The sequence below is a fragment of the Thunnus maccoyii genome, chromosome 2 (genome assembly GCF_910596095.1).
Source record: "Thunnus maccoyii chromosome 2, fThuMac1.1, whole genome shotgun sequence".
In the NCBI taxonomy this organism is placed as follows: Eukaryota; Metazoa; Chordata; class Actinopteri; order Scombriformes; family Scombridae; genus Thunnus; species Thunnus maccoyii.
Window position 1 is genome coordinate 21,881,889 of NC_056534.1, and position 19,064 is coordinate 21,900,952.

Here is a 19,064-nt window from a genome sequence, read left to right on the forward strand (position 1 = left end):
CTGTTTTGTTTTTTTTCCTGTTTGGTGGAGCAGAGGTATGTCATGGTGTGCACCACACAGCACTGCCAGAAACTAACACAAGAAGTGGAAGCAGCACCTGCAACATCATCATTTACTTGTTTTGAAGCACATCTTTTCCTCCTTATTTTTTACCTCAACCAAGAAAATTGGTTGCTGAAAATTCACATAAGACCTTCACAGGTGGCCATCATTTTGTTTCACAATTCCTGTGCACTAGGGAAAGACGTCACAGGTGTGTGCTCAATGATAACGCAGGATCAGATCATGAAGTGGATGATGCATATTAATGCCAGGTATAAATGTAATCCGGCTAAATCATACCTAGGTACAATCTGGCTCTGAGGCTTGTGGACTATGATATAAATATATTTTTAAGCCTATTTTTATGCCTTTATTGGATAGCGACATTTATGGGATGACAGGAAATAATGGGAGAGAGAGACAGGGAATGACATGCAACAAAGGTCTGCTGCTGGAATGTCAAAATTTTTTAATAACCTTTTACGCCAGAACATCTGCAAACACACACACTCACAGCTTTATCCAGTCAGCAAGTCCTACAAAAGTTTTCTACTTTTGGTATGACAATCACTCACACATACATTTCATTTATGTTAGACAAACAGATTTAGCTGAAATGCGGTAATGTCAGCAGATATAGTAATACACACACACCACACCCACACATGGACCAAACATGGTCAGACATTTACAGATTTAATAAGTGATATTATTTGGGCTTCCTACTGAGACAGCAGTGCTGTTTCAGAAACATCTTTGTATGTCTTGCAACTTGCATCACATCTACTGGTGTTTCTCTTTCATAGTTTTCAGCTTGTACATTCACCTCATTTGATGACAACATAAAATGGGTACATTAATGAAAAATAGTCACATTTTATCATGCTTTCATTCAGGGAGAGACACAGAGGCTGGGTGTGACTGCTAGATCACACGCACACGTATGAAAGTAAAACTTTGTAATAAGTTCATATTACAAAAACAAAGCCAAAAGAAGCCCATAAGAAAACTCAATTTAACAAACAACTCAAAGTCAAAAAGTTTGTTTTGTCAGACGATATCAGCCTACTTAAAAATAGAAAATTAATTTGAACACAATTGGTCTATCTCGAGAAACTAAAATGATTTTCCTCTTCTTTTCATTTTTGTTTTGTTATTTTTGCCGCCACTTCCTCCCTTTCATCACCGACATAACTTTCAAATCAATTAGTTATAAAGTTGTAATTAACTTGGGCAGTGAAACTGAACACTTGGAGACACCATGGAGAATCTTGATGATGTAGTTTTAATACTCCACTGTTGATGCTGTGCTGACATTGTGAAAAACACATTCAGATTCGGGTGGCAACAATAAACAAGATGCCTGAAAATACAGCTGTCTGCTGTATTCCAAGGGACGTCTGTGCACTTCATCTGAAATGTAATTTAAACCAACTGCAAGAAATGATCCCAAAACACGAGCGTTTCTAGGTAGACGGACTTAGATTGACATCTGATAGTCTGCAGTTTGTCATGCTTGGAAAGCCAAGCATGATGAAATGAATTCTGGACTGATGGTCTTAATCAGTTGTTTCTATATATGTTCTAATATGAACACCAGAGAAATCCATCATGCTTAGCTGAAATTACAGGGACTGCTATCAGATTTGTTTTCACCAACATCTGTCACCAAGAAGTCACATCAGTTTAGTTAACATTTCTTTGTAATTAGACACATCCTCTTGAACACATGAAATGCAAAAATGCAACAAAGTCAACATTGATAGAAACAGATAAATACAGAAGTGCAGCTTTATTTTTTTTTTCTTTGTTCTTAGCACTCAGTCCTCGCATTTAGACGGTTTATTTTGCATGAATAGAAACCTTTTTAAGGCAGTAAATCAGCAATCAGCTGCTTTGATCACAGAGCATCAGTCCTGGCAATTCCTGCAAGCCCTCTGCAAGTTATAGCCATATCAACCCAGCCAGCCATAGTTGGCAGTTGAATGCAAGTTGGAGACAGTGCTTCTTGTGAGATTAGAGACATGAGGTTTTCATTATGCTGCTGTACTGGGACAGACTGTATACCAGCACTGGAACTTTTGAAAAGCACAGACACAGCACAGGGCTGCAGATAGCACACTTACCATTCTATACGTGTTTTATGAGTATTTAAATGCAAGTTAATTACAGCAGACACACAGAGGATAGCGAGGATAAGAGTGTAAAAGGATTGTAACCACTGTGCTTAGCAGAGAGTAGCATGTTGTCAACCATAACTAATCTGGTAGTCCGTTAATAATAACAGCCCTTCAAATGCTCTATTCTACAACCTGCATTTACATTACATTAACACTATTTACACTGGGCCTTTTATGTGTCTTTGACAATAGGATCAACACAAGGAGGATGGAGCTGGCACCTTAGAAATGTGCTTCTCTGTGTGTGTGTGTGTGAGTAAATGTGACAGAGAGTAACAAAAGCGAAGAAGAGACATGTTACGGATCCTCAGGAGTAAAATGACTGTAACTAATGTGTGGACAGTAGATGTTGTATATACTGTAGCTGACATGTCTAACATGGAGACAATAGCCAACCAACAACAGTGTTCTCCATACATTCCTACATAAATATGAATAATCCCAACACAACCACCACAAGGGTCATTTTGATTTGCATTTTACTGTCTAATTGATTTTTCTCTTAATGCCTAAAAATCATGCATACACCCACACACATATGAAAATGAATGCATCAGATTTATGTTTGGTAAATGGCCACCATAAGCTACATAGTGTTTTGGGGTTTTCTTTGTATTAATTTCATTTTATTTTTTGGACATAGACTGCTTACATGCAACTAGCATCTGTGGCTACTCCCTGAGTTTAATTTAGACTACATAAAATTCAATCTGCAAATTCCAGAGGCCTGTGTCAGTGATATAAATCAGCTGTTTTTCTCTTTCAAATTTTTCTTAAAATGTTCATTTTTAAGGGTCTCAAAGGTGTTGACAGGAACGTCTCCAGCAGAAGCCTAAGGTAAATGAGTAAATGTCTCACAAAGTCCAGCGGGGATCAGGAAAAGTTGCCATGGTAACAATGCAGCTGCCCATGTGAATCAAATCTTAATTGGAATCCAAACTGTTTTTTTCTTTTGGTGTTTTGATATTGAGTGTTTATTAAAATGTCTGGCAAATACTGAAGAAGAAGAAGCCAAACTGGACAGAAGAGGAGAAACTTGTGCTTTTAGATGAATCTGTCAAAGGAAAACAGATATTCCAAAGAAAATATGATCCAGAGGTACTGCTCTGTCTGAAGCAAACAATAACGTGCCGAGAGGAAAAATAACCAAAACACATTTGCGCAACTCTTTTTTTCCCCCAAAGAATAAAATTTTATTTATTTGAAGGTGAGTTTCTTAACATTTATAAAGTTTTACACGTGTTAATATACTGTATGTATATATATATATATATATATATATATATATATATATATATATATATATATATATATATACACACACACATACATATATACACATACATATATACATATATATAATAATAATATATATACATATATACAAAACAGGTTAAGTATTAAAGGCAATAAATACAACATAACATAACAACATAATAATTACAATGCGTTGTTTAAAAGGCCAATGGCAGCTGGAACAAAAGAATTCCTAAGCCTATTGGTCCTGCATGAAGGCAGACTGCATCTGTGGGCAGACAGGATCAGCTTAAACTCACTGACTGACTGGACCTTCTTAAAGGTCCTAACCTGATACAAAAGAGTCAAGTCATTAAGAGTTTGGCCTGCAATTTTGGTGCACACTTTAAGTGACCCGTACCAGATGATGAAGGAGAAAGTCAAGGCACATTCAAGAAAACAAGAATAAAACATTTTCATAAAAGTGTTGTCCACACTGAAACTAGGAAGTTTACAATAAGCTTGGTGAGCTTTTATACATACAGCATCCACCTGAAGCTTGAAGGTCAGCTTATTATCAAATACAGTGCCAAGATATCTGTACTGCTGCACAAACTCAACAGCCTGATTGTCATTTATTAACACAGGGGAGATGACCGTAGGATTCTTCCAGAAATCTGTTGTCATCTCTTTAGTTTTAGGCACATTGATGTTTAAGAAGGATGTCCTGCACCAGCCTGTGAATTCTGCCACTACATGGCCATGATCAGGGTCATCACTGCTGAGGAGAGACACGATCACCGAATCATCTGCAAGTTTGAGGATATGACGTCTCAAATATTGTCTTTGGCACTCATTTGTTTACAACACAAATAAAAGAGGTGAGAGGACGCACCCCTGGGGTGATCCAGTGGAGGAAAAAAGAACATCAGATGACACACCGTTCACTCTAACACCTTGGGACTTCTCAGTTAAAAAGTCCATCAGTCAACATATCAGGCCAGGATCATTGTTGTGGATGCTCCTTAACCTCAGCTAAAATATGTGGTTGGATGCAATTAAAAGCTGAGGAGAAATCAATAAAACTAGACATACAGTCTTTGCTCCCTCAACGTGTGACAGAATCATGTTAAGTAGGGTGCTTGTCGCAACGTCAACACCCCTAAATTTGCCTGCACTGTTTTAAGAAGCTCATCCTTCACAATTTTCTCAAGTGATTTCATAACCAGAGATGTAAGCACCACAGGCCTGTAGTTCAGTGACTTTGGAGAATTGTTTTTTGGCACAGGTACAATAACAGAACACTTCCAAACACAAGGAACCCTATGGAGTTGGAGAGACAATTTAAAAATAAAATCTGCCAACTGTTTGGCATAATTTGTAAGGATACGACCTCCCAGCCATCAGGGCTTGGACTTTTCCCTTCCTTAACCCCCTGGAAAAGTTTCAGGACCCTACCTCTGTCAAAGTGCACACTATTCTGCTCGGAAACAGCATTTTTAAAAACTAACAGCTCCTCACTAAAATCATAGACATTAAAGTGATTATAAAAAATGTTCAGTTCATTTGAAAAGTCACGATCAGGCTTGCCATTAAGGCACATCCCAATCATGGATTTAACTTCATCCAAGTAGGGCGTGCAACTTCTCTACTTTATCTTTATAATTATACTTCACGATCTTAAGTTCCTTTTTGACTTGTGTCCAACTAATATTCCGCTGGATAATTGTGGTTTTGACAGATTTGGAGACCCATGGTTTATTATTTTCATAAATGGAAATTGATTTCTGGGGAATGACCAAGTTCTCACAAATGGTAATGTATGCAGACACAGTCTCCGTCAGTTCACCAAATCAACACGAACGTTCTTAAACAAGTCCCAGTCGGTACAGGTGGAGGCACCGTATAAACTCCTCAGACCAGACGGGAACTAAACGCCGTTCTGGCTTGTTTCTCTGCAGGAGGATGGAAACAACTGTGATCTGACATACCAAATGGAGCTCTACGATGGGATTTGTAAGCTCCCTTCACAGATCCATAACAAAGGTCCAGGCATTTTGTGAGTCGTGTCGGACAAGTAACATACTGGTAAAAATTACCCAAAAACTTTCCTGGTTTGCAGTTATTAAAATCGCCCATAACAAAGTTTGGTGCATCCGGCGCTTTCACCTGAAGCCGTTGCACTGTTTTAACCATAGTCTGAGTAGCAGTGTCAACATTAGCCTTCAGGTGAATGTAAACAAGCATGACCAATAACTGTGGAATTTCCCTCAGTAATTAAAAGGGACGTAGGGATACGGAAAAGAGTTCAATGTTGGGGGTGCACAGTGTCTCCCTTACAACCACCAGTGTTACACCAGTTTTTGTTAACATGGAGACACAAGCCTTCACCGGTCACTGTGGAGTCTCTGTCAAGGCGAAATGGTACTCCAAAGGCCTCAATTTCCAAATCAGACTGTGAATCTTGTTCTTTGAGCCATGTTTCCGTTAAAGCAAGCGCTGTTATAGTCCATCAGGAACTTGACATTTGCCTGAGGCTCATTAATGTTGTTGTGGAGTGACTGGACATTGATTGGCAAGGATCACTGTGGGAAGGGGCCTTGTCTCTTGAGCCTCTGGCGCACGCGCTCTCCCTTTTCATCACAGCCTTGGGCTGCCAAGGGTTCCATGGTGCCCACACCGGAGTTGCAGAGAAGCAGGAGGAACTCATGGCTATACTGGACATGCTCCGGGTAAGCAGATCAGTTAAAAAAAATGAATTAGTAGTAATGATAAAACACGTCGAACAAGATAAAAACCACAGCACACACAGCATACCGCACAACTGCCGCTGCCTGTCGCCATTACCAGCTCCATATTCCATCTGTCCTCCATCTATAATAGTTTTATATTAAGAATCAAGACATAAGAGCAAGGGTCACTATTGTCCTATACTCTTTCACAGTTTATCTTTATTTCAGCAACAAACTATGTAGCTGTGTGTGTGTGTGTGTGTGTGTGTGTGTGTGTGTGTGTGTGTGTGTGTGTGTGTGTGTGTGTGACTGACATAAGCGCCTGCTCAATCCAGTGAGCAGTTGTGTTGGGTGTCCCTTTACGCAACAGGTGGGTGCACATGAATCTGTGAGTGTGTAATTGTCAAAGGGTACAATATTTGTCTTTATGTGTGTGTGTGTGTGTGTGTGTGTGGCTATGCCTGTCTGTCAATGGAGGGATTACCACCTCTAAATGAGGACATTCACACTCTCCTGTCACATCTCACTCCATTCTTTCTTCCTTTCATCTCCTAAGAACCCAATAAATGCCCATAACACACCTCTTCACTTTCTCTGTGTCTATCTGCAGGTTTGTCACTCATACATCAGCTGTAGCTACAAATTCAACTTTGAACAAAAAGTGAAGCAGAAATTGAATAATCCCCCCCCACTCACACACACACTTTCTTCTATCAACTTAGAATATATTGTTTGCATAACAAAAATCTATGCTGTACAGTCAATAGTCTTTTCCCAGAAAAAGGCAGTAAACACACATTTTTCATTTGTTTTTTGTCTTTAGAGTAGCACCAAGTCATTTTGAATTTATTTTCAAAAATCCCAGATTTTGTTAGTACATGTTAATAGATTTGGGGGATGTAGAGCACAGAGGGAAACATCGAAACTGTGACTGGATTTGAAGAAAGAAATTAACTGTGTATATATATATATATGCACTGTGAGCTGTTGATGTGGAGAGAGAACATCCTGCAGATCTGACTCCACTGACAGGTCGTCTCTAGTCTTGTTTTCATGTTTACCAGCGATGAGAGAACCACATAACACTATTATGAATTTGGTAATGTGTAACACCACAGTGAATGCACACATACAGTAATGGATATCTGTGTTCCACAAGCAGCTAAGACGTGTCCGGTAATTCATTAGCTGAGTACTTTTGTGGGTTGACTCAGATTCAGTCATCTGTTTGTTGAGAGCTGAGATGTTTCAACATTTCTTTGAGCTGTTTTTTTGTCTCAAATCTTTCCATCGCTGCTCTGACACTCACTTTTCTGACCACTGAGCTCCTGCAAAACTCCTGAGCCAAGAAAGCGTGTTGTGTTACTATGACAACCCACAACTGTGAGTTGTCATGTCAGCTTCAACTACCTGCATACTAAACAGTTTTTAATGTGGTGATTTTCATATTTATTGCTTATTTATTCTGTTTTGATATGTTAGAAAACTTAACATAAAACGTAATGTAAATGTCTCGTTTTTTTTAATGCGCTGAAATGTTATTAAAAACACACAATATATGAACAATGATATGATTAATCTCACAGCACTTTGGGAACCACTGCTATAGATACAGTATATCAGTTATATTTGTATTATTATGGAAACAGTATGGAAGTTAAGGAGTGTTTTTTCCTGTTGAATAGAAACACTGTTGCCATCATGCCTGCAGCACCTGTTATGATCACCAAGCCTCATGAAGAGCAGCCATTAGTTAACATGGTGATCGATCTGAGGCCAAAAAGCCTGAGTTAAGCCTGCTGTTAGCTCACTAACCCACTAATGTCAACATTACTCAAGTTTAGGCAGCTTTTATTGCAGTGTGACAGATGAAAAGGAAAGACAGATTTCTGCTTGTTTAGTTTGAACCAGTGGATGGAGCAGTACTCCGTATAGGAGTAAATCAGCAATGAAGCAAAAGTAGGGGAAAAAAGTCTACTATCACTCAAGGTAGTGTCATATACAACATCATGTACACTAAGAGGCTGGCATGGGGCACAATTTCACCTCACATGGTGTTAGCGTTAAATGTACAATTACTGGACACATAGAAGCAATTGAGGATAAAAAATATGGAGAGGGGGAGATGGGTGGAAAGGAGAAAAAACAGAATGATGGAGAAAAGTGAAAGGTGAGAAAGATGTAAGTGACTGTGGCTGAATATAGTAAATGTGTTTAGCATTGAATCTGGAAAACGTTCTATCTCAAAATTCTGTGTGCGTCTAAGTGTTTGATAGTGTGCATATGTTATTTTGAGTACTCCACGGTTTATTTACCTGGCTGTAAATATTTGTGATAAAACTGTATTTGAAAGTTGGCTCAAAAACAGACACACATATACTTACAGCCCGGGTTAAAAGGGAGGGGGGTCAGTCTGAGAGAACTGAGTATATAGGGTAGAGGTATGTGGCAGTTGGTGAGTGTTTTGTCTGCACAGATTAACTATAGAGTCTATATGATACTGTGCCTGTTTGACACACACACGCACACGCGCACCTACACACACACACACACACACAGGCTATGTGATACCATGTCAGTCAACAAGAATGTTAAGGAGAGAAACAGTCCCTGTTTGAACAGGACATAAACCTGAGTTAGACTGCTGCGTGGGAGTGATAGTGATCTTTTCCTCAGATCTGGTCCAGTGAGGGTGTCAACCTCTGCAATGAAGCTCATGATGCAGTTTCACTGACGACATATTTGATCAGTGCTACAGTGGTGTATGGGACCATCTTTGTGTTATGTATCTTATAATAAATCTTAGCAGCACCACTGAGTTTTAGTAGACTTTGACTCGCTGTTGTTGCTTGTGTAAGTTGACATATTTGATAGAGAGTGGGTGGATGACACTTCGTAACTGTCTAGGGAAAACTTTTTTTGTCTTGAAACATTGAAATATTCAAATAAAAGACTCAAGACTTGAGTGTGAAACTTGAGTTGCTGATGAAATCCTGGCGTCTGCTCTTTTCAAAGTGATCTGGTAGTTGAATCTGGTTGTTCTGCTACTTATACTCTGATCAAGGGAATTCAATAATCCCTTATGGTGTAAATTAGCTGTGATCTTTGCTATTTTTTCTACATTTTATGTTCTTTATGAACATAATCTTTTGACACCTTTATTATCTGTTGATATACATCAAGTATGTTAAAAGTGGAATAATAAGGATTCATGCAGAAGTCATTTGTGAATTGACACTATTTTAAGTCAAGTGCTTACTAACAGCTACATGCACAATACTGTAAGTGACTGTGATGGCCTGTGAGCACTTATAACCATGAAATGATATAATCAGACTACAATACCATACATTCTACAGTCACCACTTACACTTATGTTATTTATTTGTATGTATAATTAGTATTATAAGCGGAGCGTTAGCCGTAGCATGGCCGGAGGGAAGCACAGCCAGCTAGCCTCTGCTAGCCTCCCAGCTAACATTAGCCCCGGTTCTGCATGTGGATCCAACCAGAGCACCAAGCCCCGCCCGGTTTGTTATTCAGGTTAAAGTGGGAAGAAGCAGCCAGTCTGACGGGCAGCTTGAGTGAAGTGGACCTGCGGAGGAAGCGCCGGGACCGTCAGGGTGAAACAGTCCGTGGAGGAAAGCACAGTCACGCGGTGGAGGAGATGGCAACAAATTGGCCTCTCATAATCGGCAGAAATGGCCGATGCCGATATTTCATTTTAGAGCTTTTATCAGCCGATACCGATGACGTGCTGATGACATCGTGCATCCCTAGCCTAAGTCATTTTTTCAGGTTTCTCAGAAAATACAAAAAAATCATCATGGTGTGCATGCACCCCTAGGAGTGCACAAGCTACCTCTAGACACTGCACAACAGGCATACTATAATACCGGTCAAATGATGTTATGATTGCTAATATTATGTTCAAGTGAGATTTTCATTAAGTAAAAACACAAAAGTGAAGAGGACCCTTTGTAATTTTTTAGTTATACACATAATTTCTAGCTGTTAGATTACAATACGGTATTCAAATCTTTCTTAAGTAGATCATGTAATGTGGAGAAAATGACACAAAAACTGTAGATGAAATATTGTTTAAAAGGCAGAAAAGAGTTAACAGAAAGCCTTGTAATCACTTGTAACAGCCACAGATTCTGGAGCCTTTCCACTCTTTGCTAAATGCTAGCGTCATGGACTTAGCTATTTTGCTGACTAAAATGCTGACTAAAAAGACTGAATAAAAAGACTAAACAACTATGCAATATGACAATTTAGTCACACTCTTGACATAGGCCGTTATACTACAGGGCTAGAATCGCATGATCTCTTCAACTGAGGATGTGGGCGATTTTACCAGAGGTGACCAGCATCATGAGGAGATGATTTGGGCAAAAAATGACATGGGCCGTTATTTTAGGAAGGTGACGATATTAATCTCTTTACTTGTTTCTGCTCATACTAGTGTTCCAAGTTGGGTTCACCAAACTGTCTTAAGTGTTTTCAATTTCTTGTTTCAGCCTGAAGGATATCACCAGTTCATGTGAAGTTGCAGAGTCAGAGATTTGATCATTAGCATTATCAGTTCACCTAAAATTGACACATAAAGCAACCTGTTCTGCTCAGTTTGTGAGCAAGTTTTATTAAAAAAAAACAAAAATTTGAAAATATTAATAGTAGAGCTGATAATGACTTGTCAGTAGTGCAACGCTGTACTGTGACAGGAATAAAGGGTACAGTATCTACAGAACAGTCTATTAGTACCATGAAATGCACTCTATAAATAAAATGTATTATTATTAATATGAGAAGCTGTCAAGGGATGTGACAGTAACAGAGATATTAGAGGCATGACAATATATATATATATATATTTTTTAATGAAAATAAAAATCATCACATCTAAAAATCCTGCCAGTAAATTAGCAAACCATGATGATGATAATATGGTGAACAGAATATTATTTTTACACAAAGGTTGTCTTATTAATATATTGTATTTTGTGGCCCTTTTAGGCTAAAAGAGAAAACCGATTAATGGCAAAAGTTTTCTTAAATCGCTCATGCTACTTTTTTGTTGACAGTAATTGTCAGGGTTAATATTTACACCTGGAACACACTGCCTGCATGAGCAGTGTATCTGTGTGTTATTTTCTGTATTTATTGTCAGTTTCCCTCCTGACAGTTAGTTTGGAGGTTTGTTCATTGGAGTGTGTTTTGCTCGTTTGGGGAACTTGGTGTCGTCTGGAAGGATTTTCTTCACTTAGAGCGGTGACAGTGGGGGTTTAACTGGCAGAATAATCAATACAATCAATAAAACAATGCATGTGGCTGACACAGAAGTACCCCCAACCAGACCCTACCATGCCCATCAGAAAGAAAGCTGCTTTCACCTCACATATTATTATTTATTTTTCACAATTGAGCACACGCTTCTTAAGTTTTTTCTGTCTAAACTAAGTATAAATTAAATTTATAATGAAATGATATGAAAGATTCTATTAGTGATGGCCATTATCAAAGTAAAACTATGTAGAAAGATAGCACTGGCAGTAGCAGTAGCATCTGTGTGGACACCGCAGGCCTGTGAATAGCAGCAGTTCAGTGCTGCCCAGGCATTACAGTTAGATGTTAATAGCATTAAATGAGAAAGAAAGAAACAAACAAACAAAGTGACCAGGTGACAACTGACCAGTACAGTACATTCAGCTTTGAAGATGAAGGTTTTTTCTGCGTGTATGGGACCGAGAAGTAGTGCTGACTGCAGCATCCAGCAGAGGATGGATGTGTTTGATTTGCCATGCAGGGAGCACCTCCAGGTCACACAGCATTTATTTTTCAGCTCTACCCTGCAAGCTGATAGTTTTTTCTTACCCCATCTCCCGAAGGCCTCGCAACTTGTTTCATCTCCAAGTCTGTCTGGATGTGTGTGTGTGTGTGTGTGTGTGTGTGTGTGTGTGTGTGTGTGTGTGAGAGAGAGAGTGAGACAGAGAGAGGGACAGAGAGAGGGAGGAGGGATTTACTATTTCTTACACACACCCTCATACATACCACACTCACATAGCAAACTCAGAGGATCTGTCTTTTCAGTGGGGGTGGGCTCAGTTGAAAGATGATGGTCTGAACTCTGAAGCCTTTCATATGAATAAAAGCCGAGCCAGGGCCATGGTTTGGCTGTCCCAACGGTCCAAACATTCTCCAACACACACACACACAGCCAAAATACTGGGGGTTGTAAAGATCATAGAGGCAGACATTTCCCCCTCTATCAATCTATCAGCATTCCCCTTTTTCCTTTAAGGGAATAAGACAAAAGAGAGAGAGACAAAAAAAGGGGAAAAAAAAGAAGAAAGAAAGAGTTGGCTACAAATTGCCTGGTGAATTAAAGGTCAAGGTTAAAGTTACGCTCATCAATCGTGTGTGCGTGTCTGTGTATGTGTTTGTGTGTGTGTGCTAGGTCTTCATAAGAATATAAAACTACACCAGGGTTCATGGTTTGGCTGCCCCAAAAGCCCACAAACACCAAAACACACACACACACACACACACACACACAACCCAAATGTTGGGAATACATTTCTGCATCTATCAATCTGTCACTCTCCTTTTCTCTCTGGGTTAAAGACATTAAGGAGAGTGGGACAGAAAAAGAGTGAAAGAGAGTGCGCAACAAATTGTCTGGTGTACAAAAGGTCAAGGTTAAAGTTGTACCCATAAACTGTGTGTGTGTGTGTGTGTGTGTGTGTGTGTGTGTGTGTGTGTGTGAGACAATAGGCTTACAGTCTCCAGCATGATGTTACACTTGCTAGAGAGTAAAGTGGTTTGCTAAATATCAAAAAACTGTGTGGGGTATTTGTGTGCGACAATGACAGAAAGATTCATTGTTCAAATGATCCGCGTCGGAGCTAAAAAGAAACATGCACCAACCTCTGGATGCTCCCTAGTGCTTTGAAAGGACAACTGAGATTAGAACTTTGAAAGATCTGGAACCAAAATGTGAAATATCTTATGTTGGCTGAATGTCACACACAAATGTTTCACATTTCCTTCTTCTCGAGTCCCTCCCTCTACACTTAGGGTGGCAATCCATTTCACTTTGTCCACAGTTCAGCTTAAATCACTGCCCCTTCCTGAGTCATGATCTCACATGAATAAATAAAAGGGTAAACAGCATTTCCTTTTGCCTGAAATTACGTAAACAAGGGTCAGGTGAGGAGAGTGAATCACTGTCTCCTTTGTACATTTGAGAAGATCTCCATGACAAAAATTTCTATGTCAGTCTTAATACTGTCACTCCACACAATGTTCATGATACATCACACAGTGGAGGTTTGGAGTTGATGAATGAAATAAGATTCTAGGGATGTAGTCTGCTGGTCAACTGGTCGATTAGTTGGTCGATATACTCTCGGCCAACTAAATTCTCATTGGTCGATTAATCTCCGTGTTACTTTCATAAGGAGAAAAGTGCTACATCAACAGCTTTCCAGGATTAATCCATTATTTCCTACGGCGGGAGGGACAGACAAACAAATTACCTGTGAAAACGGGGGTGTATTCAAAACACCCTCGTTTTCACAACTTGAAACTCGCCAAACCTAATGGAGCCTGCTAGGTCTAACTGTACTAAACGTTTACCAAGTGTTTACTGAATCAGTGTTTCTCCTTTAATTATAACAACAAGAACTCCCACCAGGCCAAAAAAATATTTTTTAATGCCAAAAATAATGCCAAATATCCATTCATCCAGAAATTAATAGTGTTTAGGAGTCTCCGTGCAGCGCTGTTCAGGTACCTGAGTCTACCTCTGTGTCGTTGCCTCGGAAACTATTGGTAGCGTAACGTCATTAAGGAATTGGCATTGCGTAGTGTGTTTGCGTAGTGAGTGAGAGAAGTGACAGTGGATGCGAGTGGAGCAGAGAAAAAGGTTAGCAGTAAGTTGTCAGTCTGGCAGTAAATGTATAGTACAGACTCCAGTGTAACAGTTAATAAATGCTATAAAGTCAAGTCTGTTGTTTCGCCAAGTGCTGGAAAAGTGAAGGGGGTTAGCTCCAAAGTTAGCAACAATGGGTTAGCCTAACTTGAAGACGTAAAACGGAGAAATAGAAAACTGAGAAATGTGTGGCTGCAGAACTGTGCACTCTGTCCCGTTACATCCACCCCCCCGCGACTAATCGATTAGTTGAAGATTATGTACGAATTCAGTCGACCAAGAGTTTCTTTGGTTGACTACAGCCCTATAAGATTCAGTGCTCAAATACAAAACACCACAGCAATGATAGCTTGGATCCTTGCAGATTATCACTTAAATCAAGATCATTAATCTGCTCATAATATTCCACTGCAGTAATATATTTGAACACATTTGACATTTTGTTTGACTGTCCATGTTTTGAAGGTATATTGTGGCCTGTAGTAAGGGTTACCATTTGTACTTGTTAAACTTGCTAAACCTAAATTTGTCTTTGTATTGCAAAGACACAATTTCAGGCCCTCCGGTTCAAAGGAACCCTCACTACTTGTCAGTCACTATGACACTACTCACATGCCATCCATGAGCAGTGTTATGAGAGGAAGTAATTCTGACAGCTCTTTAGAGTCTCGTTCAGGTCCGCTGCTGAGCTGACTGAAGAGACGATAAAAGTGAGACAATGAGAGAATCAGTTTACCTTGTTTCCAGTGGCACATTGCTACCCAGCACCCAGCTGTCTTGCAGCGGGACGCTCTCGGGGGGTGTGGTCTGCAGCTCGGCTGGTGATTGGCCGGCCACAGGGGCCGGGCTTCCAGTAGGAGGGGTTAGCTGTCGCGTTGAATTCAGAGATTGGCCAGCGTGGTGCGTGGAGCCAAAGGATTGGTTGAGAGCGGTTATTGAGGGCTGCTGGCGGTGCGGGGGTGGCACAGGAGGCAGGATGGCACCGTGATGATTGGATGGTTGCTCTGTGAACACAGAAGAGACACATGATTGAAAGAATGCCTGGCTTTATCTGTGCAATGTCATTCACTTCAACTTATACAAACTGGTGGATTTTCTGAATATCACAATATTAATAATCACAATATTAATAATGAACGGTCTGTGTGAGCTTCAACTTGGAAGAAAGGAACAGGTTTATATGTGAATTATGAGACTTTGCAATGTTTTGAGGTTTCATTGGACTAAAATCCTATGATAATGAAACAGAACAAAAATCTTGGCTTTCATTGTTGTGTAACTATCCATCCATTTTCTAAACCTGCAAAGAATATTGTAAGAAGATGAAAAAAAAGATTACGTTTTGGAAGAATGCTACTGCTACTAATTAGGCCGTAGATTAGACTTGCTTTTAACTACGCACTCATGTGTGCATGATTGCTGCCTTGTGTATCCTGTGTCCGTTTGGAGAGTTGGTTGTGCACGTCCTCAGAAAAGAAAGGACGTGCACAAATTAAATATGAATCCTTGTGATGCAGTAGCAGTTCAACCTGTTGGGATGAGACCAGTGACTCTTAGTCAGATGGCCCATCCAAATTTATCAGGCCTAAAGCTACAGATGGACATACTGAAGATGCTGAGGAGGATCACTGACTCAAGTTAACTTTTTATGAAGGTAGTGAACTGAATATACTGTATATCTATCAGCTGACTGCAAACCTTAAAATCCATTTATAAACTTGTTGGAAATCTCTTGTTTCAGCCTGATGAGTGCCACCTGTTCATGAGTATCATAAGCATTATCAACAAACCTAAATTGCCTTATAAGGTGATGTGCTCTGCTGTGTTTGTGGCTAAGCTTCATTCACAAAGATGTTACCAAACAGTAAAAAGAATTATTTCAGCACTGCCAGTGGTTGTATTATTGGACCTCAAACAATTAGAAAATAGTAAAAGTAGAGATGTCAACGATGTGTACTGTGACAGAAATAAAGAATATTACATCCTACAGTAGGTGATGTTAAACTGTCACTGGCAGCACAAAATGATACTGGACAGAGAGCTGTTTACAACTACTGCTGTGCTGAAATATAACCAAAAAAATCATCACATCTAAAAAACTTGTAAATTGGCAGCCATGATGATGACGATATGGTGAAAAGAATATTAATTTTGCATTAAGTTTGTTTAGGTAATATATTTTATTTTAGTTGATTTCAGATTTGTATTTAAACCTGAAATCCATTCAGATTCAGAGATTATGACTCTTATTAGAATCCTGAGAAAAGGCTTGACTGTACATGACTCGCATGACAGGAATTTTTAAATACCAGAAAATTGTTAAATGACAATTTTTTCCGTAAATCGCTGGTATGTGCTACTGAAGAACAAATCTGTTCATACTAGTGATTCTTGCATGAGGCCCAATGTCACCTATATTCATTTCCATTCTGTTATAATCCAGCTAAGCCCTGCAGCTACATTCCCCAGAGCAAACAACCACTACCAGTCAGGTGTTTACTGTCAGGTATTTGTTGTTTCTGTCAATGTCAGATGAAATTTAAATCTAATGTAAAGTGGTGATGAAGAAATTCAGTGAAAACCACAAAATTACTGTATCTGTTGACAAACCCTCTGAATTGTATGTTTGGCTCATTTTAAAATGTAAGAAGCAAAGCTTGTAGCTGTGAAAGTCAGATGGTGGACTTGGATGTTAACTGCTTTGTACATTTCTCTGTGGTGTATTGGCTGGTCAAGGCTGGTGAGAAGTGTAACCCAACGCTGCACTCAGCTTAGCCAGGTTGCATACTGATCGGTGATTGGCCTTCACAAAACCCTTCTTCGGTTTTGTAAAAATATTTGCTCAAAGCTGACCTGGCTTCAACTTTTCCCTACTGTTTTTTCCCAGTGCTTTTTGGCTCCTTTTCTGTCCTAAGGGTGTTCTGAAGGAAATGAATGGCAATGCTGGTATTTGATTTGCATAAAGAGCATCACGTCTCCATTTCCCAGCCCTGCTGTTATTCATTCTCCGCTGCCCTCACTGGAGAAAATAGAAAGCAAAGAGAGAAGAGAAGGGATATGTGCAAGAGCGGAGGGGTAGGCAGAAGGAGGAGGGCGTTTTGGTTGTGGAGGAAGTGCTCGCTTTCCCCCTTTCTCTCTCTCACTCTTTCACTTTCTCCCCATATGCTGTTTTACCAGCTTAGTAATTGTTCCACTTTCCACACAAACCTTCAAGGCTAAAAGCTGCATGCCACACACACACACACACACACACACACACACACACACACACACACACACACACACACACACACACACACACACACAAAGTAAGGATTTCTGGATGAGTATTCAGGCATCATTAACACATCTACATCTGTGTGCATCACTGCAAATGTAAATCTAAACACCTTTTATTCACTCAGATGCTGGAAGGCAACAGTAGCACACACACACACACACACACACACACACACACACACACACACACACACACACAGAATGTACAGAGCACATTCATGTTATATTTAAGACAAATGATGAGGTAGCATCCCAGTTTCAACTTGTGATTTTTTAAAAATCATTTACAGGAAAAAGCAGTGAAAAAGAAAGTGCCGCTTCAAAAGAATGTCCTTCAGATCTAAGTGTACGTGTATTTGAGTGTTTATTCTAAGCATTTGGTCATCAGTACTCTTTACTGAGGAATAAGTACCATATTGCCACTGTGATGTCCCTCCCTCTGCCCTTTGTTTAAGAGGTTGCTTCGGCTTCCTGGCCCAGGAGCCGGGGGCAGGGTTGGAGAGGATGTCAGAAAACTACCTGCACCTGGGTACTTTAGGCCTCAACCTATTTAGGTGGCTTCTTTGTTAACCTCTCTCTTCTGTTCCTCCCAGGCCTCCACCAGACAGATGGAGTTAGGGTTTTGTTTTGTTTGCACGCATCACATACTTCACTCATCACACATTGCATTCATTACTGACTTAGCTGACTAACATTATCATATTTTATCTTAAGTTGACAATAAATCTCATTTTAGAAGTTTTATTCATGTGTGTGATTCCCTTTTTTGTCGCTGACTCTGAACTAGTTCATGACACCACTGGATGCGTGATGTTGTTTCATGAGATGATAAATTTGTTGAAGAAGACTAATGTGTCTGTGTCTGTGAGCAGTATTCATGTAATCTATGAAGGAAAGAAAACCTTATGAAAACAATGGAATGAGTTTACATCTTGTAATGAGGTCCTGGTTGTGTGTGGATGTGAAGAGTCACAGCCTGCAAAGACAGCTACTGTCCCCCACCCAGTGACATCCAACTGGGACATGATACCTCCCAAAGAGCAACATACCGGAGCCATCAGTTCAACCTGGACACTGACAATGACAGGTATTTTATACTGTGTGCTGATGCTATGACACTTTTGCTTCTGGTTGACAAACATGCCTTTGTGTTCTCTTGGACATGCATCATATCTATAACACCATCTACAACACACAATCCAGTGATGACAACTAAGCAAGCCTTCTTTTTTTTGTGAGAGAATAAAGCAGGTATTTATGGTTTGAGTGTGTTTCTACAAGCTGACAGAGAGAAATGTTCTGCTTAATGAATTGCTCTTACTTCAAAAACCTAGAAGTCTTAAAAATAGGGCTGACACAACTGTTATTTTTAGGATTTCTCCAAAATCAGCCAACAAGGAGCTACTTCTAGCCTTCAGATGTTTTGTGAAAATGGCCCCTGAGGTGTTACATAAATCATTCATCTTCATTTGCCAAAAAGTCTGCATGGTCTATAAATAGTGTCTTGTGTGATTTGTATCCAAGATCTTCTGCTAGAGCCAAGATAGCCACTGGTCATGGTTGTGCACAGTTATTATGTTATTTCAAATACAGATGCCGATTTATTGACAACTTGTGTACTTGTGTGTTACATTAATTACCGTGGCTGGAATCATCATG

General features: G+C 39.7%; 1 protein-coding gene across 6 annotated transcripts in view; it reads right to left on the bottom strand.

Annotated features, from left to right (window-relative positions):
* The window catches only part of tenm3 (teneurin transmembrane protein 3), a 369,694-nt gene that overhangs the window by 135,102 nt on the left and 215,528 nt on the right, over positions 1-19,064 (bottom strand). For all 6 annotated transcript variants that reach the window (XM_042397897.1, XM_042397853.1, XM_042397889.1 and 3 more), the window contains one exon: positions 14,863-15,130. In XM_042397897.1, the coding sequence (XP_042253831.1) occupies positions 14,863-15,130 (268 nt within the window). The remainder of the gene's footprint in view (positions 1-14,862; positions 15,131-19,064) is intronic.